Source organism: Sturnus vulgaris, chromosome 1 (assembly GCF_052056855.1).
Source record: "Sturnus vulgaris isolate bStuVul1 chromosome 1, bStuVul1.hap1, whole genome shotgun sequence".
In the NCBI taxonomy this organism is placed as follows: Eukaryota; Metazoa; Chordata; class Aves; order Passeriformes; family Sturnidae; genus Sturnus; species Sturnus vulgaris.
In genome coordinates, this window is record NC_142243.1 from 154861381 (window position 1) to 154879325 (window position 17945).

Sequence of the window (17945 nt, forward strand, 5' to 3'; positions counted from 1 at the left end):
AGCTCTTTTGGAGCTCCTTCAGGTACTGGGAGGGGCTCTGAGGTCACCACAGAGCTTCTCTTCTACAGACTGTAAAGTCCCAACCCTCTGAGCCTTTCAATATATTTAATAGGCTATTAAGACAAACAGATCCCACACATCACAACCAAGCTAATATTCCACTTATGTCACCCCTATTTTCCTTGTCACCTTCCTCCAACCCCATTCAGGCAGAGCTTCCATGACACTTGGGAGTGCTTTCAGCAGAAACAAGATGTAAACTTTAGTCTCACCTCACTCATGTGTGAGTTATTCCACTCACGTGGAATAACTTTCAAATCTGTTCTGTTCCCCTCCAGAGCAGTGGAAATGTTACCTGGGCACTTCTTCCTCCATCACCCACTTCTACCCCTCCAAATCTCAGAGTTATCCAAATATGAATTGCAGGGCAGTGGCACTGCCAAATCAGTGGAGTGTGGAAAAGCTGGATTCATCTGTACCCAGAGCTGATCACTGTCCATAAACCCTTATTTTTAGCTATGGGGGGTATTTGCAAACCTGGAACCCCAAATGAGGCATTATCCAGCATCCTTGGATGACAGGACAGACATCCAGGACGGATAGATGGGCATTGGACAATTGACATTGACAAGACTAAAGGTTTTCCTGGAATGTTACTGCTGGGAAGGTCATAAAGCCTTTCCAGTGTCTGACAAAAACACTGCTTATATTCAGTCCAAACCAGCCTTTACTTCTGTGTCTCCATCCCAATTTTCCAGTCATGAACATGGATCAGTTCTCCAGCCTTGAGAGCTCCCAGGCTGGCACTAAACCTGAAACATTTATATAGAGAAGTGAAGGACTATTTTTCCCTAGTGCCACCATTTTTCTTATCTCAGACAACTCTTCCCTGCTGTTGAGTGTGTCCATATTTGGGAATCCTTTCCCCTTCTGCTAAGAAATCCCATCTCTTTTAGAATCATGGAAAGTTTTGGGGGTTAAGGGATGTTCAAGACCCTTTATTTCCAATCCCATGCTGTGGGCAGGGACATCTTCCACTATCCCAGGTTGCTCCAAGCCCCCTCCAATCTGGCTTGGAACACTTCCAAGAATGGGAGAGCCACAGTTTCTCTGGCAATTTAATCCAATGTTTCACCTCTCTCACAGGGAAGAATTTCTTCCCAAATTTTAGTTTAAAACCATTTCCCCTCTGTCCCATCACCACCCGCCTGTGTGAAAAGCTGCTCTCCCTCTTTATTAAATCTTCCCTTTTAGCTTCGTATTCCCTCCATTCTCATCTCCTTAGGACGGGAATTCAGTCACAGCTGGGGAAATGCACCTGGTGCTGCAAGTGTGGCCTTGTTGGTGCCTTGCACAACGTCCCTGCACAGCCCCAGCCACGACACCTTTTCCACTGTCCATCAGCAGCCTGGCAGAGATTCCGCCCGGGATCATCCAAGAATTCCCGTGTCTTTCATCTCCCAATCATCTCCAGGTGACGTCCTCGTTTGCAGTAAAACCGATTTCTTATGGTGGATGATCCTACTTAATCCAGGACTTGCATCCAAGCCACCTGGCTGTTCATGATACCCTGATCCTTCCTGGAATTCCTGAGGCTTCCCCAATTTGTGGTAAATTCCGTCCTATTTGGCATCTTTCAAGGTCTTAACAGAAAATATTAAGCAAGAGCACTCCAAAAGTGAGGAAAGGCTCTGATGAATATCCCCAGGCTCATATCCCACTCCCAACACTTTAAATATTTCCAGCTCCTCCACTTCTAAGCCTTAAAAAATTTCTCACCCATCTTTTAATTTCCATCTGTGCCATCTTAATAAATATTCCCACATTATTATGTGTTATTACTTTGCTAAACTCATGAAAATCTGATTTTATTAACATGAAAACAGCAAATACAACATTAGGTTTTAAGTATTTTCTTATTATTTTTCTTCCTTCAAACGCTGTTTTTACTCCTGGCACTCTATTGAGGTCAGACAGTGGCTGTTACCCCTCCTCTCTTTAATTTGGGTGTTAAATTCTGACCTCATGACTCTGCCTTGACCAATTTATAAACAATATTTGGGAGTGGACCTGGACCTGCTGCTCTGTATCTCAGTTCTCCAAGAGTTCTGGGATGCAAAACATCCTTTTCTGCTTTGTCCCAGCCTGAATACATAGAAATTTTTTTTTCCACCTCAGTTGTGGTTGTTTTTTTTTCTGGACATCTTTTTCTATGCTGTCTTTATTCCCAAACTCAAAAAACATTTTATATATTGAGTAAACAAGTGGTTAATTTAATATTCAGTTTTCACCTGTCACTACTTTATTTTGCCTCTCAATTTAAAGGCTAAATAATTTTACATAATATTTAAATAACTTTAAATAATGCATTTTAAATAATTGAATAAATAACATTAAATTTCTTTCTTGAGATTAAGTAATTTTGACTATTGCAAATTTTTACTTTATATATTTCTTAACCTCCCTCATGTTGTTTTGTCCATTTTTCATCCATTTATTTAGGCTTCCCTCTCATTTCTGGAATAATCTTTGAAATTATTCAACCATGTCAGGTCACAGTTCCTCTTTCTAGAAATTTTTCCTCCACTTTTCCTTTTTTTTTACGGAAAAGAACAAAAGCGGTTTCTGAATCTTTGATTTCAGTGAACCACAAACTTAACTTTTTGTATCTATGTCCTTGTACCTCCAGTTCACTTCTTCTTTTTCTGGATATCAACAAATACATCTGGATAGCAACATATTTATCTATATATCAACCACATATCCACATTTTTCTGCTTATCTAAAACTGAATCATCCCAAAACCCGGTTGGATGAGGGGACAATATTATTCCAAGTGTGTTACACTCCTGATCCCAAAAATCAGGGTGTGCCACCTCAAAAACCTCTCAGCAGGGAGGGAAGGGATGGGTGAGGGAGGAAAGACACGGTTGGTCTGTGGTGTAGGAGGCTAAAAGGAGCTGAAGTCAGATTAAATCAAAATTAATTGGCAAAGCCAAACTGCTCTGTTATTATGTAGGATCCCAAAAAGTGGGAAAACAAATGGAGAGAGCGTTGGATGGGGGTCACTGAATCTGGACATGTTGGATGGATGAGGAAGGAGCTTGGTCCTGCTGGGATGGATTGGCAAAAATTCAAGGAAAGTCCAGAGTTGGAAGGGACCTGCAAGGATCACTGAGTCCAGTTCCTGGCCCTGCACAGGACACTCCAAAAATCCCAGTGTGTGCCTGAGAGTTCTGCCAGGGAAAGGCAGCCCTGGCACTCCCCTGTGTCCTGAGCTGTGTCCTCACACAGGGGGGATTCTGATCCCCAGCTCCACTCTGGTGAAATCCTGCCTGGAATTCTGCATCCAGCTCTGGGCTCCAACAGCAGAGGGATGTGGAGCTGCTGGAGCAAGTCCAGAGGAGGCCACAGAGATGCTCCAAGGGCTGGAGCCCCTCTGCTCTGGAGCCAGGCTGGGAGAGCTGGGAATGTCCAGCCTGGAGAAGAAAAGGCTCCAGGAAGAGCTCAGACCTTCAGGGGCACTGGAAGGAATTGTCAGGAGAGTTGGAGAGGGAGTTTGGAAAAGGAGATGGAGTGACAGGTGACTGGGAATATCTTCCCACTGCCAGAGGGCAAGGTTAGATGGGATATTGGGATGAAATTCTTCCTTGTGAGCATCACAGGGCCCTGGAATGGAATTCCCAGAGAAGCTGAGGCTGTCCCAGGATCCCTGGAAGTGTCCAAGGCCAGGCTGCATGGGGCTTGGAGCCACCAGGGACAGTGGGAGGCGTCCCTGCCCGTGGCAGGGGGTGGAACAAGATGGTTTTTAAGGTCCCTTCCAACACAAGCCACTCCATGATTCCATGACAAAACACAAACACCCACATTTACTAAGAAGAGGCCTCCAGGTGACCTCATCTCCACCCTTGCAGGGCTCCTTTTAATGCCAGTGAAGGGAAGAAGGTAATCCCCAGTGCCATCCACTTTTTGATGAAGCTTTTGTTTGATAAAATCTGGATTTGTCTGCCCGACTAGAAAAAGAAACAGCTCCAATGAGTCACCCAGGAGCCACCTATGGTAGAGAAGAAAGGCTGTGCTTAGGCCAGGTGACTCCCACTCTGGATTTTTTTTTTTGTCCTGCTTCAATCTGCCCGTGACCCTGCAAGTTTTCAAAGGTTATTTCTGCTGTGTTTTCTGCTAATTGGTGCTCCCACAACTTTATGCCTTGACCATACAGACCCTGATGATGGGAATTGGCTTCCTTGTCACGCTATTCCCATTATCGTGCCAGATCCCCATGGCAACATCCAGCACAGGCTAATTTTATTACTTAGCAGGGGTTACTTATTTAGATTGACTCACCCAGATCTGTGTCTGGCGACAGACTTGGCTGACAACCTGTCAGTCAAAGGCACTGCTGATGATGCTGAAGGTTGACAAAGTGATGTCAGGCACTTCTCAGTCACAGCGACAGTCCCTGGGTTTGACAAGTGACAAGTTCATAGCCAGGACTCTGTTTCCTTTCTCTGCACAACCGAAGTTGATAAAGAGGGAAAATCTCCCTGATAAAGGGAAGGAAGTAGCTCTGTAGCTGGCCAGTTTCTGCATGTTGACCTTGTGCTGTTGATAAGAGATCAACAGTGCCATCAGCTGATTAAAGTGTGGAGAAAGATACTGGGGGCTCCCAGCCAACAGCAGCCCCAGGAAGATTCCCAGCAGCCTTCAGCCTTGGCTTTTTCAGTGTTCAAGCCTTGGAAAATGGAAGTGGTGGAATCACCATGCCTGGTTCAGAAAAGACACGTGGATCTGGCAATTGAGGACATGGTTTAATGGTGAACATGATGGTGGCTGAATTTGGTGATCTCAGAGGACTTTTCTAACTTTTAACAATCCCTTTGTTCCAAATCATCCAAATTTCAGGTGGAAAATCACATGCTCCCTACATGATGGACTGTGGATTTAGGGGTCATGTGGGCTTTCATACAGGGTTGGCAGCAACTGTCCCTGGGATGGAAAAGGGAATCACTGGAATAATGGACACAAAAGGTTTGCATCTTTGGAGGACACATCCAGGTTGTCACAATGCTGGTCTTTAAAAGGGATCAGGATCCATTCTCTGATCCTGATCACAGCTGTCACAGCTCGTGCCTGAATTTCTCATCCTTCCAACCAGAACAACTTTTCTGGAAAAATCCTTGGCCCTCAGAGTGTGCCTGGGCATTCCCTGGGACAAATCCAGCGGGTTCAGGACATAACACACTCAGGGATCATTTTACACTGGCTAGACATGTCTCAAGTCCATGCTAGGACTGATACAGCTTAAAGGAAGCCTGAAATACCTGAATTGTGGATATTCATCCCTCCAGAATCCAATCCAGAATCAGATCTTGGACATTTCTGCTGTTTTCATAAAATGCTTGAGGGACTTACATTCCCAGGATGGACCAAACACAGGTGATGCCTGAAGGAATTGTCCTCAGTCCTCTGGCTGGAAGAAGAGGAACCTGGTCTAGTAGAAGGTGTCCCTACCCATGGCTGGGAGGTTGGATGAGATGAGATTTAGGGTCCCTTCCAACCCAAACCATTCCATGATTCAATGATTCCACATGACCATATCCCTGGACTCCTCTTTTTCCTCTCAGGGCCCTGAATACAACTCACCTTGTTTTAAAAATCTTTACATCTTTTTCTGTAAAAATCCAACAAGTCTGGAATGTTTCCTCCCATCCTTGGGAGCACCTGCTTTTTAGCCTCAGGATTGGTGATCTTAAGCCAGAATTTGGGAGATGCAAGTACAGTTCCCTTTCCTGCTTGGAGAGGTTCAACTTCTCACCTCACATCTTCAGACAGGGGGTGCAAAGCAGCAAACTGGAGCTGAGACACAGAAAAAAAAAGGAAAACTGAATCAGAGCTGTCAATCTGCATTATTTTTGGACACTCCCCGTGGAGGAGAAACATTTAATATCAAACAGCCCCTGGTAGACAGACCCAAAGAGCTCCTTGGAGAAGGGTGCTCACACTTTCCCCCTTTTCCAGCCCAACGAAACCTGAATTCCTTCCTGCCCAGTGGCAGAGTTTCATCAGGAGGGTGGAGACCAACTCCACCCCAACAAGCCCAAAGTCTTGTTGTTGACACACACCCATGAGAGGTGGAACATCCATTGGATCATCAAACATCACTGCAGCCACGGGCAGAGAGGTTCCCTGCTACTGAGTCACACATGAAGACAGTGGAGCATCCAAAAAGTCCCCTGGAAAAAAATTCTACCCCTCTGGAATCACAGGGGCTGAGCTCCAGGTGACTCAGTGGAATGATCAACAGGGTTTGTATTTTCCTAAAAACCAGTTGTCACCAGATGCTTGGGAATCTGGAATCTGATGTCTGGAAAACGGATCAGACTCCATCCTGCAAATCAGGTCTCAGGAAAGGCATTGGTGTGGTGTAGACTGATGCCATGGTTACCATGACATGAGCACGGTGTCAGAGAGGGTTGGTTGGTGTTTGTATCACAGCAGATGGATCCATTCTGTTTATTCCTGGGATTGCAGAGGAGAAGGCTCTGGGGTGACCTCATTGTGAGCTCTCAGCAGCTAAAGAGCTAGAGAAGGATTTTGGACAAGGGATCACGGTTTCAAACTGAAGGAGAATGGGTTTTATGGGATATTGGGTAGGAATTCTTCCCTGGGAGGGTGGTGAGGCCCTGGCACAGGTTGCCCAGAGAAGCTGTGGCTGCCCCTGGATCCCTGGAAATGTCCAAGGCCAGGTTGGACAGAGCTTGGAGCAACCTGGGATGATGGAAGGTGTCCCTGCCCATGGCATGGGAATGGCATTGAAACTGGGTGATCTTGAAGGTCACTTCCAACCCAAAACATTTTGGGATTCTATGGAGTGGCTCAAGAAATGTCCAGATTTGGACTAGACAAGGTAGGAGAGAGGGTGGTGAAACAGGGAGTTCAGAGAAGGATCATCAGAGGGATTAAAGCCTTGGAGAACAAACTTTCCAGAGAAGGAGTCAGAGGCCCCACAAAAGTCTATCCAAGGGATATCCCAGACAAAATAAATTTATATGGAGAAGAGGAAAATTGGAGCAGTGAGAAATTAAATTTAGTAGAGATGTGCAACAAGAGCCACGGGCTGTAGGGACTCCATAAATCAGAGTAGAAATTTTTTACACAGGACTAATTTCACATGTGGCTGATAATCAACAACTGGAACAGCTGAGCAAAGCTTGGTGTTCACTCCCTGTCACAGAACATCTCATAAAAATGTGGGGTTTTATCATTCAAACAAGAATTGACTGTTAAGGGAAGTTAGAGCAGGTGAAGCACTTCACCTTCTTACCCGAAAACACCAAATTTCTGTCATCTGCCTTTCCTGGTATTTGTGATAAGCAGAAAGAGATTGTATCTCCCAATATCACCTTATAAATTGGGGCAGTGTCCCAGGGACAGGCTGGTAGAAGGTTTGGATTGATCCCACTGAGAATTCCTGAAGGCTTTTGGCACACAAACCTTTCTCCCTAACACACCACGCCTCGTTGATATTCTCAGCTCTCCAGACCTGAAGTGACATTTCAGCCAAAGTCCCTTCTGGCTTGTCAGTGCTCAAAACCTTTCCCAGGGCTTCTTCCACCCCTGAGAGAGACAGAAGGGAATTTTTAGGGCTCCTGAGTCCTACAAGCTGTCTAAGCCTTACCTAACTGCTCTGTCAAACTACAGCTTCCACATATTTATCAGGTTTAAAGCAGGTCAGGTTTCTTCCCTGCCTTCACTTACAGAAATAATCCCAAGTTTTTCAGTGTTTAACATCCAACTTCAATTTCCAGTCTCATTTAACTTAGGCTTGTCTTAACTCTGCCAAGCTGAAAGGAGCCAGTGTTTTCCAGTGTCATCTTTCGGTGTGAATCCTGTTGTCCCACTCTCCTCAGTATTGTTTTGTTTGGGGTTTTTTTGTTTTTTTTTTTTTTTTTCCATTAGGATCCCATTTTATTCTTGACAGCAGCCGTGGAATTCCACCTGGGAAGCCAGGAGGGTGTTGCCACTTCCAAAGTCAACCTCCCTCCCACCCCAGCACACACCTGGACAGTACCTGTGCTTGTTTGTGTTGGGTTTTGGGTTTGTTTCCAGGGCTCCATCTCTCCTTAGGCTCCTAATTATCTTTAGATCAAGGAATACCTTAATGGTAAAAGGCCTTAAAGGTCTTTCCTTGCCTCCACAACTTTACTGGAACACTCCCAAATTCTCATTCCCTGAAGTCTGGCACCCAGCCCCTCTGCAGGAGCTCCTGGTGTTTTGCCAGTGTTCTGCCTTATGGAAAGATCTCCAACCTTTCCAAGCCTTTAAGACAGAGAGAAGACAGTGGTTATGTATTTATATCCCTATTCCCTATTTCTATTCCTTCAACCACACAGATTTATCCCAAAAATTTCTCGGTATGGAATGACTTTCAGGTATGAGAGGATGTCTCCATGGACATTTCCACTCCACAATCCACCAAGCAGCTTTGCTGTGCCAACCCCACCGTGCTTTCCCGTCGAGGCACAACCACCTGGAATGCTGAAAGCACTGGATCTTTTCCAGTTTCACGGCTGTTAATTAGGATATTGCTCAAATGTGCCTTGAGCTGCCCAGTTCCAAGCAAGGATCTGGATGTAGCCAGGTCTGGTGGCTTTCCCAGAGTGGATTTTTTCCTGCATGCCCAGAAGGTTATGTTTTATCCAGTTGTTTTTTTTTTCAGTACCTGAACTCGGAGAGCCCAAGAAGATAAAATAAAGGGTAATTTTCACTCTCACAGAGAAGCATTAGGGTGTAGGTTTTTCTCTGCCTTTCCCACAGCTCTGTCAGCTTTGTGTCATCCGTGGCTGTGGAAATTCTCATTAGCAACGCTTCTCAGGTTACTGGGAACCATCCTGCATCTGAGAAGGAGGAGAGGCTGCCGGGAATGGCAGCAATATTCCCACGTGTGTTGTCGTAACAAGTCTGTGACAGGCAAAGCACCTCATTAAAGCACCTTCACTCACCTCATCTCCATCCCTGAAATCTCCAAGTGCTCCAGTGATTCACAAACTTTGCCTCTTTGGCTTATTCAGCTCTTTTATGGGAAATTGCACAACGCTGGGTTTTCCAATTTGGATCACAACAAACCCAATGAAAAGTCTATCAGCTTTTCCTGTGAAATACAAAATACCAGCAGCTCAATCCAAAGGGAGAAGTAAATAATTTCTTCCCAGGACCAAGCATTTGAAGCTGTCTCCCCAAATATTGGAGAAGATGCAAAATAAATTATGATGTTTGAAAGGGTTGCCTTGATGTGGATAAAGTGAAATTTGCTATCAGGGAGGTGCTGGAGTGGGAAAAGTGATTAATTTCTCCATATTGGGTTTATTTCCCAGCTTCAGGATAAAATTTGGTAAATAATTGACAGCTTTCCAAAGGAAGGCTGAGCATGCTGCTCTGCCAGCACGACCCAGGACCTGAGACCACATGACTGATCCCAATTCCAGACTTGGAAGCACCATATCCCATTGGCCTCCAAGTGATTCCCATGCCCAGCAGCCCAGTTAATGATCGAGAGATCCAGAAACCAAGCTTGATTTTGAACTGGATTTGGTTAAACCGACATCTTTGGGCAACCCCAGTCCTGCCAGCCCGTGGAACAATTTCTCCAGAGCACGTGGAAGCCCAGCCTGCTGCCACTTGCCTCTTGACAGTTGTTGGCCAGTGCAACACGTGTGACACAAGCCAGCTCTGGAGCTCGTGGAGCCAGACTGGAAGGAGCAAACAAACCTTGTCACATTCCCCATCCAAGCCCTGGCATGGGGCCACACCTTGCAGTGCCAGCCGTGTTTTTCCTTTTCCATGGGACCAGCCCCAGGACATAAACCTGGGGAAGAGCCGAGGTATGGCAGGAGTCTGCTCGCTGGGGTGATGTCACCTCATCGGGGAACTCGTTCCTCTGCAAATCCCAATCCAGACTGGAGCTGGGCTTTCCCCTGATCTCCCCGAGGGAATCCGCCCACAGGATCAACAACAGCTGATGGAGGGTGGGAAAACATATAAAGCTCCCTGGGAGCAGCTCTCTGGAGCTGTCCTGGCTGCTGGATCTGCTCTCAGCATGAAGAAACTCCTGGTGGGATTCCTGCTGGGCCTGGCATTCGTGGACTTGGGTAAGAGCTCCTCATTCCTCCTCATTCCCAACATTCCAGGCTCCCCCTTCCCCTGGGAAATTCCTGGGAGGGGAAAGCCCTGGTAACCCCCAGGTAAGGGAAATGATGCTTTTTTTGTACTGAAGAAGATCGAAGGAGAGGGTGAAATGGGAAAGGGGAGGTGCATTCCTGGTGGGAAGAGCTGTGATTCCTGACTGGGAGCGATGCACATCCTTTGGATACCTGTCACCCATATCCAGGGATGGAGGGGACATCCACAAGGCACTGGGTGAGAGCTTGAAGTGCCAGCCTCTACCAGAGCTGCCACCCTGTCCCTTCAGGAATGAGGTGGGATATGTTCATCCCGAGCTCCTGACATTCCTAAAACCTCCCAGCTGACTGCTGGAATTGCTGAAAGCCAGAAGGTGAAACTTCAACATAGATAAGGGTGAGGGTATGAGAAATAATTCCAAGGACACTGGAAAATTTTATTAAACCCCCAGCTCCAGGATTTTCCCTTATTTCAGGAGATAGGTGGGAAATTCCCCTGGGTCTGTGATGGGTCTGGCTCTTGGGCAAGCTGGCAGCAGGGTTTGGCCATGGCTGTGTCCTTCCTCCATGAAGATGTGACCACCTGCGGCTACATCCCTGCCTGGAACAGGCATTCCAGGGATGACACCACCCCAGAGGGGCTTCACCTACAGCCAGAGAGCCTCAGGCTGTTTCCATGGGACCCTGGAAGATCTCAAAGGAAAGGCAGCCTGGGCAGGGATCAGACATCTCCATCTGCAGTCCTTTCTTGGATTTAATGGAATTTCTGAGAAACCACCCAAGGTCTCAAAGAATTTTATCTAAACAGAGCTATCAACCCCATTTGCTTTAGAGTTAAAATCAAGCAGAAATAATTTTTTGGGGGGATGATCCAGAGGGAAGCAGGTGGTTTAGGCACCCCTGCTGTGGCTGAGGGATGTGTCTGTGACTGTTCATATTCCTGAGGCTTGATATCAAGGAATAGAAGGTCCTGTTGGACAGTGAAGAACAGGGAATTATTGGCTCAGATCAGGATGCAGATCAGGATGTTCAGTCCTCCTATCCCAGTCCTTATGGATTTGGGCTTTCCCTTTCCATGCAACCTTCCCACAAAACCCGTGTCCTCTAAATGCCCCACCCAGAGCCATTGAAAGATGAGGGGGTTGAGGTTTTCCTTCCTTAAACCTGCTTTTAACTGGGATTAATTCCCCCAAGGCACTTCCCAGCTCACTCATGAAAATGTTGAACTTTGTAAATGGAAACTACCTCACCCCAAGGGTTGTAGGGCATTTTTTCAAGAGCTTGAAACCAGAACTGCTCCATCCATCCACCCTACAAATCTACAGACACCCAAATGATTATTAATAATGTGTTACCTCTGTTAAAATATGAAGCAGCCCCTCGTGGATCATTAGGAAGGGATCTAGTGAGGTCCTGAGCTGGAATAAACAGGGATGGCTCCACTACCGCTGTTTACAGGGAGTATGGCCACAAGAACATTGAAATATTCCCATGAAAAAAATCCTTTTTACTTCTGCAAAGAGACAAAGAGAAGTTTTGCACTTTGTAGGCTCTACCCCACAGCTGAATTTTCCAAAGGAGCTGCCGCGAGGAGTAGATGCCTTAAAAATTCCTTCTGAATTCAAGTGTTCAAATGCCTTCGAAAATATTTATCCTTATCACAAAGCCCCAGAGGTTCCTCTGACAGCAGAACGGGAACAGAAAAAAAAAAACCAGCGTCGGTGTGAATTTTTACCAATAGATGGCACTGGACGCTTTCAGGTTGTTTTTCAGCAGGTGGAAGGAGGGTAGGATAGAAAATCTCCAACTCAGGCTGGTTTTTTGTCATCAAACCACACCAGCAGGACTTTGGAAAATCCTCACTCTCGGTGTCTGCTGCCTGTGGATGTTCAGCACTCACACTGAGGTTTTTGAGAGCTGCTGTGACCAAGATTTGGATGTTTAGAGATGTCCCTCCCCCAGGTGGCAGCCAGCAAGGGTTTGTACATCACCTCTTTAAAAAGCAGCATGGCCCCTGATGAGAGTGGTTCTGAGGCCACACTCAGCCCTCAGGATCTCTGATACAGCTCTGAAATTTAAATCCTGCTCCCAGTTACTGATTCCTGCAGAATTTCCCTTCAACAAGCAGGAGGGAACCGTGGCTGTGACGAGAGGGATGGGAGAATCCCAGCTGGGGAATGCTGCTCTCAGCAGAAGGAGCTGGTTTCCACAATCGTGGAATATCCTGATTGGGAAGGGACCCACAAGGATTATCCAAGGCCAACTCCTGGCCCTGCACAGGACACCCCAACAATCCCACCCTGTGCCTGAGAGTTGTCCAAACCCTTCCTGAACTCTTGATGCTGTGACCATTCCCTGGGGAGCCTCTTCCAGTGCCTGACCACTCCCTGGGGGAAGAACCTTTTCCTGATATCCAACCTAAACCTCCCCTGACACAGTTTCAGGCCATTCCTTGGATTCTGTCACTGCTCCAGAGAGGAGAGATCAGTGCTGCCCTTCCACTTCCCCTCGTGAGCCAGCTGTAGATCCCAAAAATCTCCCCTCAGCCTCCTCTTCCCCAGGCTGAATTCTTACAGAGGATGCTCATACCCACCAAAGCTCCTCAGGGAGCAGGGCCTAGTAAATCTGTATTTTTTGGGCTGCTGAACCTCCAAAGTCATTTGGTCTTTCTCCCCCTGGCACATCCAAGCTTTGCCATTACCTCCAGATACGCTTCATTTTGGTCAGAAAGCTGCAGATTTGGGTTTGTCTTCCCTGCTGTGTCACCTCAGACACCTCTTCTGTCCCCTCTGCAGCCCAGTCCCTGCGATGTTACACGTGCAAGGAGCCCACAGAGATCTCCAGGTGCAGGACAGCCATCGTGTGTCCCCCCAAAGCCACCGTGTGCACCACGACGCTGCACTCCGTGGAGACAGGTGAGTGCCGCCACCACGCCCTCACCTGGGGAGACACCTGAGAATTCCAGGGTGGCTTGGGTTGGGAGGGAGATTAAAAATCATTGAACTCCAAACCCCTACATTCCAGTAGATCACGTTGCTCCAAACCCCATCCAACCTGGCCTTGGATATTTCCAGGGATGGAGCAGCAACAGCTTCTCTGGGAAACCTGTGCCAGGGCCTCACCACCCTCACAGGGAAGAATTTCTTCCCATTATCCAACCTAAACCCACCCTCTGGCAGTGGGAAGCCATTTCTCCTTGTCCCCAATCCCTCTCCAGCTCTCCTGGAGCCCCTTCAGGCACTGGAAGGGGCTCTGAGGTCTCTCTGGAGCCTTCTCTTCTCCAGGCTGGACATTCCCAGCTCTCCCAACCTGGCTCCAGAGCAAAGGAGCACCTCCATGGCCTCTTCTGGACCCCTGTCCCAAGAATTCCCTGTCTTTGTCACATCCCAGAGCTGGAGGCTGCTCTTCAGGTGGGGTCTCACAAGAGCATAGTGGGAGAATCACCTCCCTCAATCTGTTCATTTCCCACTCCCAGCCTGGATTATCCTTTAACATCTCCATGAAAACCCAGGTGAAATTATCCCACCCTAAAGAAGGAAGGAGAGAAATCCACCAGATTTGCAGCCTCACAGTGAAGTATCAGGACTCGCTGAACTTGTTCCCTCTCTGTTGCCTTTCCTTCCCCAATATCTCTAAGGACCCTGAATTTATAGGCAGTGCAAACATCTACAGGGAACTGTGACCTTTGTCCATGCTGGAATGATTTTGGAAGGAGCAGGAGGCTGAGAGAGAGTCAGCAGTGAGAACTGGCAGACCTGCTCCCACAAAAAACAGTCTGGATTAGAGGCAGCCATGGATTAGGGATATCCAACACCTCCTCTGCTGGTGTTTCTCAATCCCATTTCCCTTCACTATTTTTTTCCCCCTCTCTCACCTCCTCCTCTCCCAGGTTATCCCTTTTTTGGCAACATCACTGTGACCAGGGACTGTGAGGAGGAATGCCTCTCCTACGATGGGATAGGGGCATCCAGGCCCAAATCCTGCTGCTACACCGACCTGTGCACGGATGACACCAAGAGCAGTGGGGTGAGGAGCAGCCCAGCAGCGCTGGGGCTGGTGGCCCTGGTGGCTGGCACGGTCCTCCAGTGCTCCCTGTGAGGTCACAGGTGTCCCAGCTCCAGCTGAAAGCCCACCACTCTCCCTGCCAAGCTGCCTCATGAACTCTTAGATGCTTTGGGAATGTCCTTCTTCGCTGAGGTGTGGCTTCACCCAATCTTCAACGCTGGATTCAAGCCAAGACTTTGGGCACCTGGACTTAAACCCCTCAAATCTCTCCAGTTTCCAGCTGTTTAAGCAGATGTTCCTCACCTTCAGCTGCTCCTGCTCTCCAGGACCCACAGAGAATGGGTTGGGTTGGAAGGAACCTTCAAGATCATCCAGTTCCACCCCCCTGCCATGGGCAGGGACACCTTCCACTATCCCAGGTTGCTCCAAGCCCCCTCCAACCTGGCCTGGAACAATTCCAGGGATGGGGCAGCCACAGCTTCAGCTTCCCTGTGTCATGCCCTGATTGAGAGGAGCAGATGGATCTGGGCCCAGTTCCTTCCTGCCCATCAGGATTTTGGAGAGCTGGCATTTAATTCCAAGGATAAGCTAAGGAATGAGTCCAGAAGGGCTCAACTTCCATGTGGGAATGGGGAAAAATTTCTGGAAAGCTCAGAACACCCTCTGGACTGACAGACCAGGGTAGGTCAGACCTGCACCCCAAATTTCCAACTCTGGCCAGACAAACACGCCCTCCCCTCAGCCTGAGCTCAGGTTGCAGTTGGAGCTCCCGGATTTCCTTTTCCAGATGTTTTAAAGATTATTCCAAGCAAATTCTTCTCTTATTCTTCCCTCCCTTCATCCCTTCAGAGAAGAAACTGCAGGATAGGAAAAATAATGGTTATCCCAGACCCTCAGTTTTGGGAAAAATCAGTTAAAAGTTCTGTGATCCCAGCTGGTATTTGCTTGGAGCAGATGTGGGATTGATTCTGCTGTAAAAGCAGCTGGAGTGGAAGCAGATATGAATGAGCCAGGTGTGCCCAGCTCACAGAGATCCAGGAAATTTGCCATTCCCTCTATTCCTATTGCCAGGGATCATCCAGATGGTGGGGAAGTAAGGGTAGAGTGGAGCATGAACACCCCGTGCACCGTCCTTGGGTGTTCACAGCATCCCTGCAATCTCCTCTGTGGCTAAGTCTATTTTTCCTCCGTTTTTCCCCCTTTTTCCACTCTCCTTCCACAAGAAACCAAAGTAGGGGGCTCTTTTTCCTCCTTGCACAGAGGGAATAGTTTCTCAAGGTCTGCCTCGGTACCATTTAGAAGAAAACTCTGACAATTTTGAATTCTTTGGCAGAAGTCCCCGTGGGCTCAGGAGGATGATGAGCCCTTTGTCCTGGAGGTGAAACCCTCAGAGCTCCACTAAAACACTGACAGCTTCCCTGAAAACCCCCTGCCAATGCTGGGATCTACAGGGAGCAAACGCCATGGAGGGGATAATAATTGGAATTTATTCAAATCCCAGTATTCCACCCACCCTCGCAGACACTGAGCACCATCCCTGCTTCCCACTCGTCTGTTCTGTTTTCCTGGGCTTCAAAACCAGTTGGATGTGTCAGGCCAGAAGCAAAGCTCCATCCCTGCCATCCTCAGAACACATTCTTTTTTTTTTTTATGTTTATTTTTTTAATCCTGGCTTCCAGCTCTGTCTCCAGCAGCCTTTCCACATTTTCTGCAGGATCCTGGGCTCTGCTTTCCACGTGTGGATGGGGCAGGGTCTGGATACAGTGGGACTGGGAGGATGAGGGTTCCCTTCTGGGTGAGAATTTCGTAAATAAAGTTGGATTCTCTGGTTTTCAGCCTGTGGCATCTTTCATTTGTGCTCGATATTCCTGTGGGAAAGCCCAGGGTGCAGGGAGGGAGTTTCTGACTTGTTTTTCCAGCTCCCAAACTGCCCTGTGCCAGACAGGGGGAAAACCACACACAGGGATGAGCAAGAGAGCACAAAAATCCTCCTTGGAAGAGCCAGATTTATGGCTATCCCTGCTGGAAAAAGAGGGGGGAAAGGGTAAAATGCATTCCAATGGGACAGAAGGATCTTTAGGGATACGGGAGGGGTTTCAGGGAGCAAAAAAAAAAAAAGTGTCTGAGGCCAACAGGAGGCTGGGAGTGACCATGCTGTGCTGCAAAGATGTTCCATGTAGGGACTGTCCCCTTGTGTCACCAGGGCTGGCTGTGAGCATCCTGTCCCCCCTGGCCTCCTGTCACCTGCCAACGTGACCCACGAGTTCCTACTGCAGCCAAAACAGGCTCAAAAGCAGATTTTCATCTTCAAAGCACCTCTAATACATTCCTTGATTAGGAGAGGTGACAAACCCTTCACACACAGGGGTACAAAATGCCTTTTTTTTTTTTTTCCTTGGAAGTCCAAGTCAGCTGTTCACACTGTGGCAGCCACAAGGCTGAGCAGGCGTCACTGGGAGCACTTTAAAAAATGGAATTTGCTGTTTCTGTGGTTATTGCTGTTATTTATCCCTCCCTTTGCTCCTTAGGATTTAAACCCAGTGAGTGCCACTGCCCCAGGAAATGCAGGAGATTCAAAGGCCTGGCCGAATTTTTGCGTCACTGGGTCGAGTGGACACGGGGAGGGAGAAGTTTAAATATAGGCTGGAGAAAATAGAACAGAGGAAAATGTGTCTCCAAAGGGCCAGAAAAAGACCTGCAACCTCTCAGCCCTGCCGGGTGAGGCTTCACAGCCAGCAGAAGCCAGAGCTGATGTTGCTCTGCTGAAGGATTTTTCTTGTCTGTCTGAGGGCTTGTTCTTCCCAGCACATTCAGGGATTTTATCTCCAGATTTGAGGGCATTCCTCAGTGATTTATCTGGCCAAAAAAAATTTGTCTTTTCCATGGCCTTGCAGCCCTTCTGCAAATGTGGGGCAGCACTGGAGAGATGCAGAATCATTGAATGGTTTGGGTGGGGAGGGAACTTCATGATCATCAAATTCCAACCTCTGCCATGGGCAGGAACACCTTCCATTATTCCAGGTTGCTCCAAGCCCCATCCAACCTGGCCTTGAACACTCACAGGGATGGAGCAGCCACAGCTTCCCTGGGTAATCTGTGCCAGAGCCTCACCAACCTCACAGGGAGGAAATTTTCCCTGATCTGCATCTCCTGCTTCCAGTTACAAACCTGAAGTGGGTTTTTTTTCACTCAGGAATTAGAGAGGTTCATCTGTGTGGATATTCCAGCTGGGATAGGCTGTTGAGTCCCACCTCCAGCCAAAAATCAGGGCTATATATGAGCCTTGAGTAGCCTTTACTTGTGAGCTCCACGATTCCAGAAAGCGGAGTGGGCATTCCAAAAGATAATTCCTCCTCTGGAAAAGCACTCAGTTTGGATTTAAACTGAAGAAGGACTCGGGTTCAATCCTGGTTTGCCCTGAGCAGGATTCCCAGAGCAGCATCATGGGAAGAGCAGGATTAATATTTAAAGGACTGGGTTTTCCAGCAGGGATCATTTCCAGTTGCTTTCCACAGCAGGACACTGGTCAGGCCATGAGTGCTGGTTGTTATCCCAGCATGACTCGATTGCAGAGGTGGGACACACCAGGAGCTGTTTGGCTGCTTTGTTTTTTAAAAATTTTGTGTATTTTACCATCTTTGGGATTGAGAGAGAGGAAAAAAGCCCCACACAGCCCTCTTGGAACACAAATGCGAAAGAGAGATAAGACAAGGGCAGAAATTATCACAATATTCCAAGAACAGGAAAAAGAAGGGGATATTT

The 17945-nt window shown here is 47.7% G+C and overlaps 1 protein-coding gene across 1 annotated transcript; it reads left to right on the forward strand.

Annotated features, from left to right (window-relative positions):
- The first annotated feature begins 10096 nt into the window (after nucleotides 1-10096).
- On the forward strand, nucleotides 10097-14276 carry LOC106855597 (secreted Ly-6/uPAR-related protein 1-like). Its single transcript, XM_014880426.2, has 3 exons — nucleotides 10097-10148; nucleotides 12974-13093; nucleotides 14068-14276. Exons 1-3 carry the CDS (start codon nucleotides 10097-10099, stop codon nucleotides 14274-14276), a joined length of 381 nt encoding a protein of 126 aa, XP_014735912.2.
- The last annotated feature ends 3669 nt before the right edge of the window (nucleotides 14277-17945 follow it).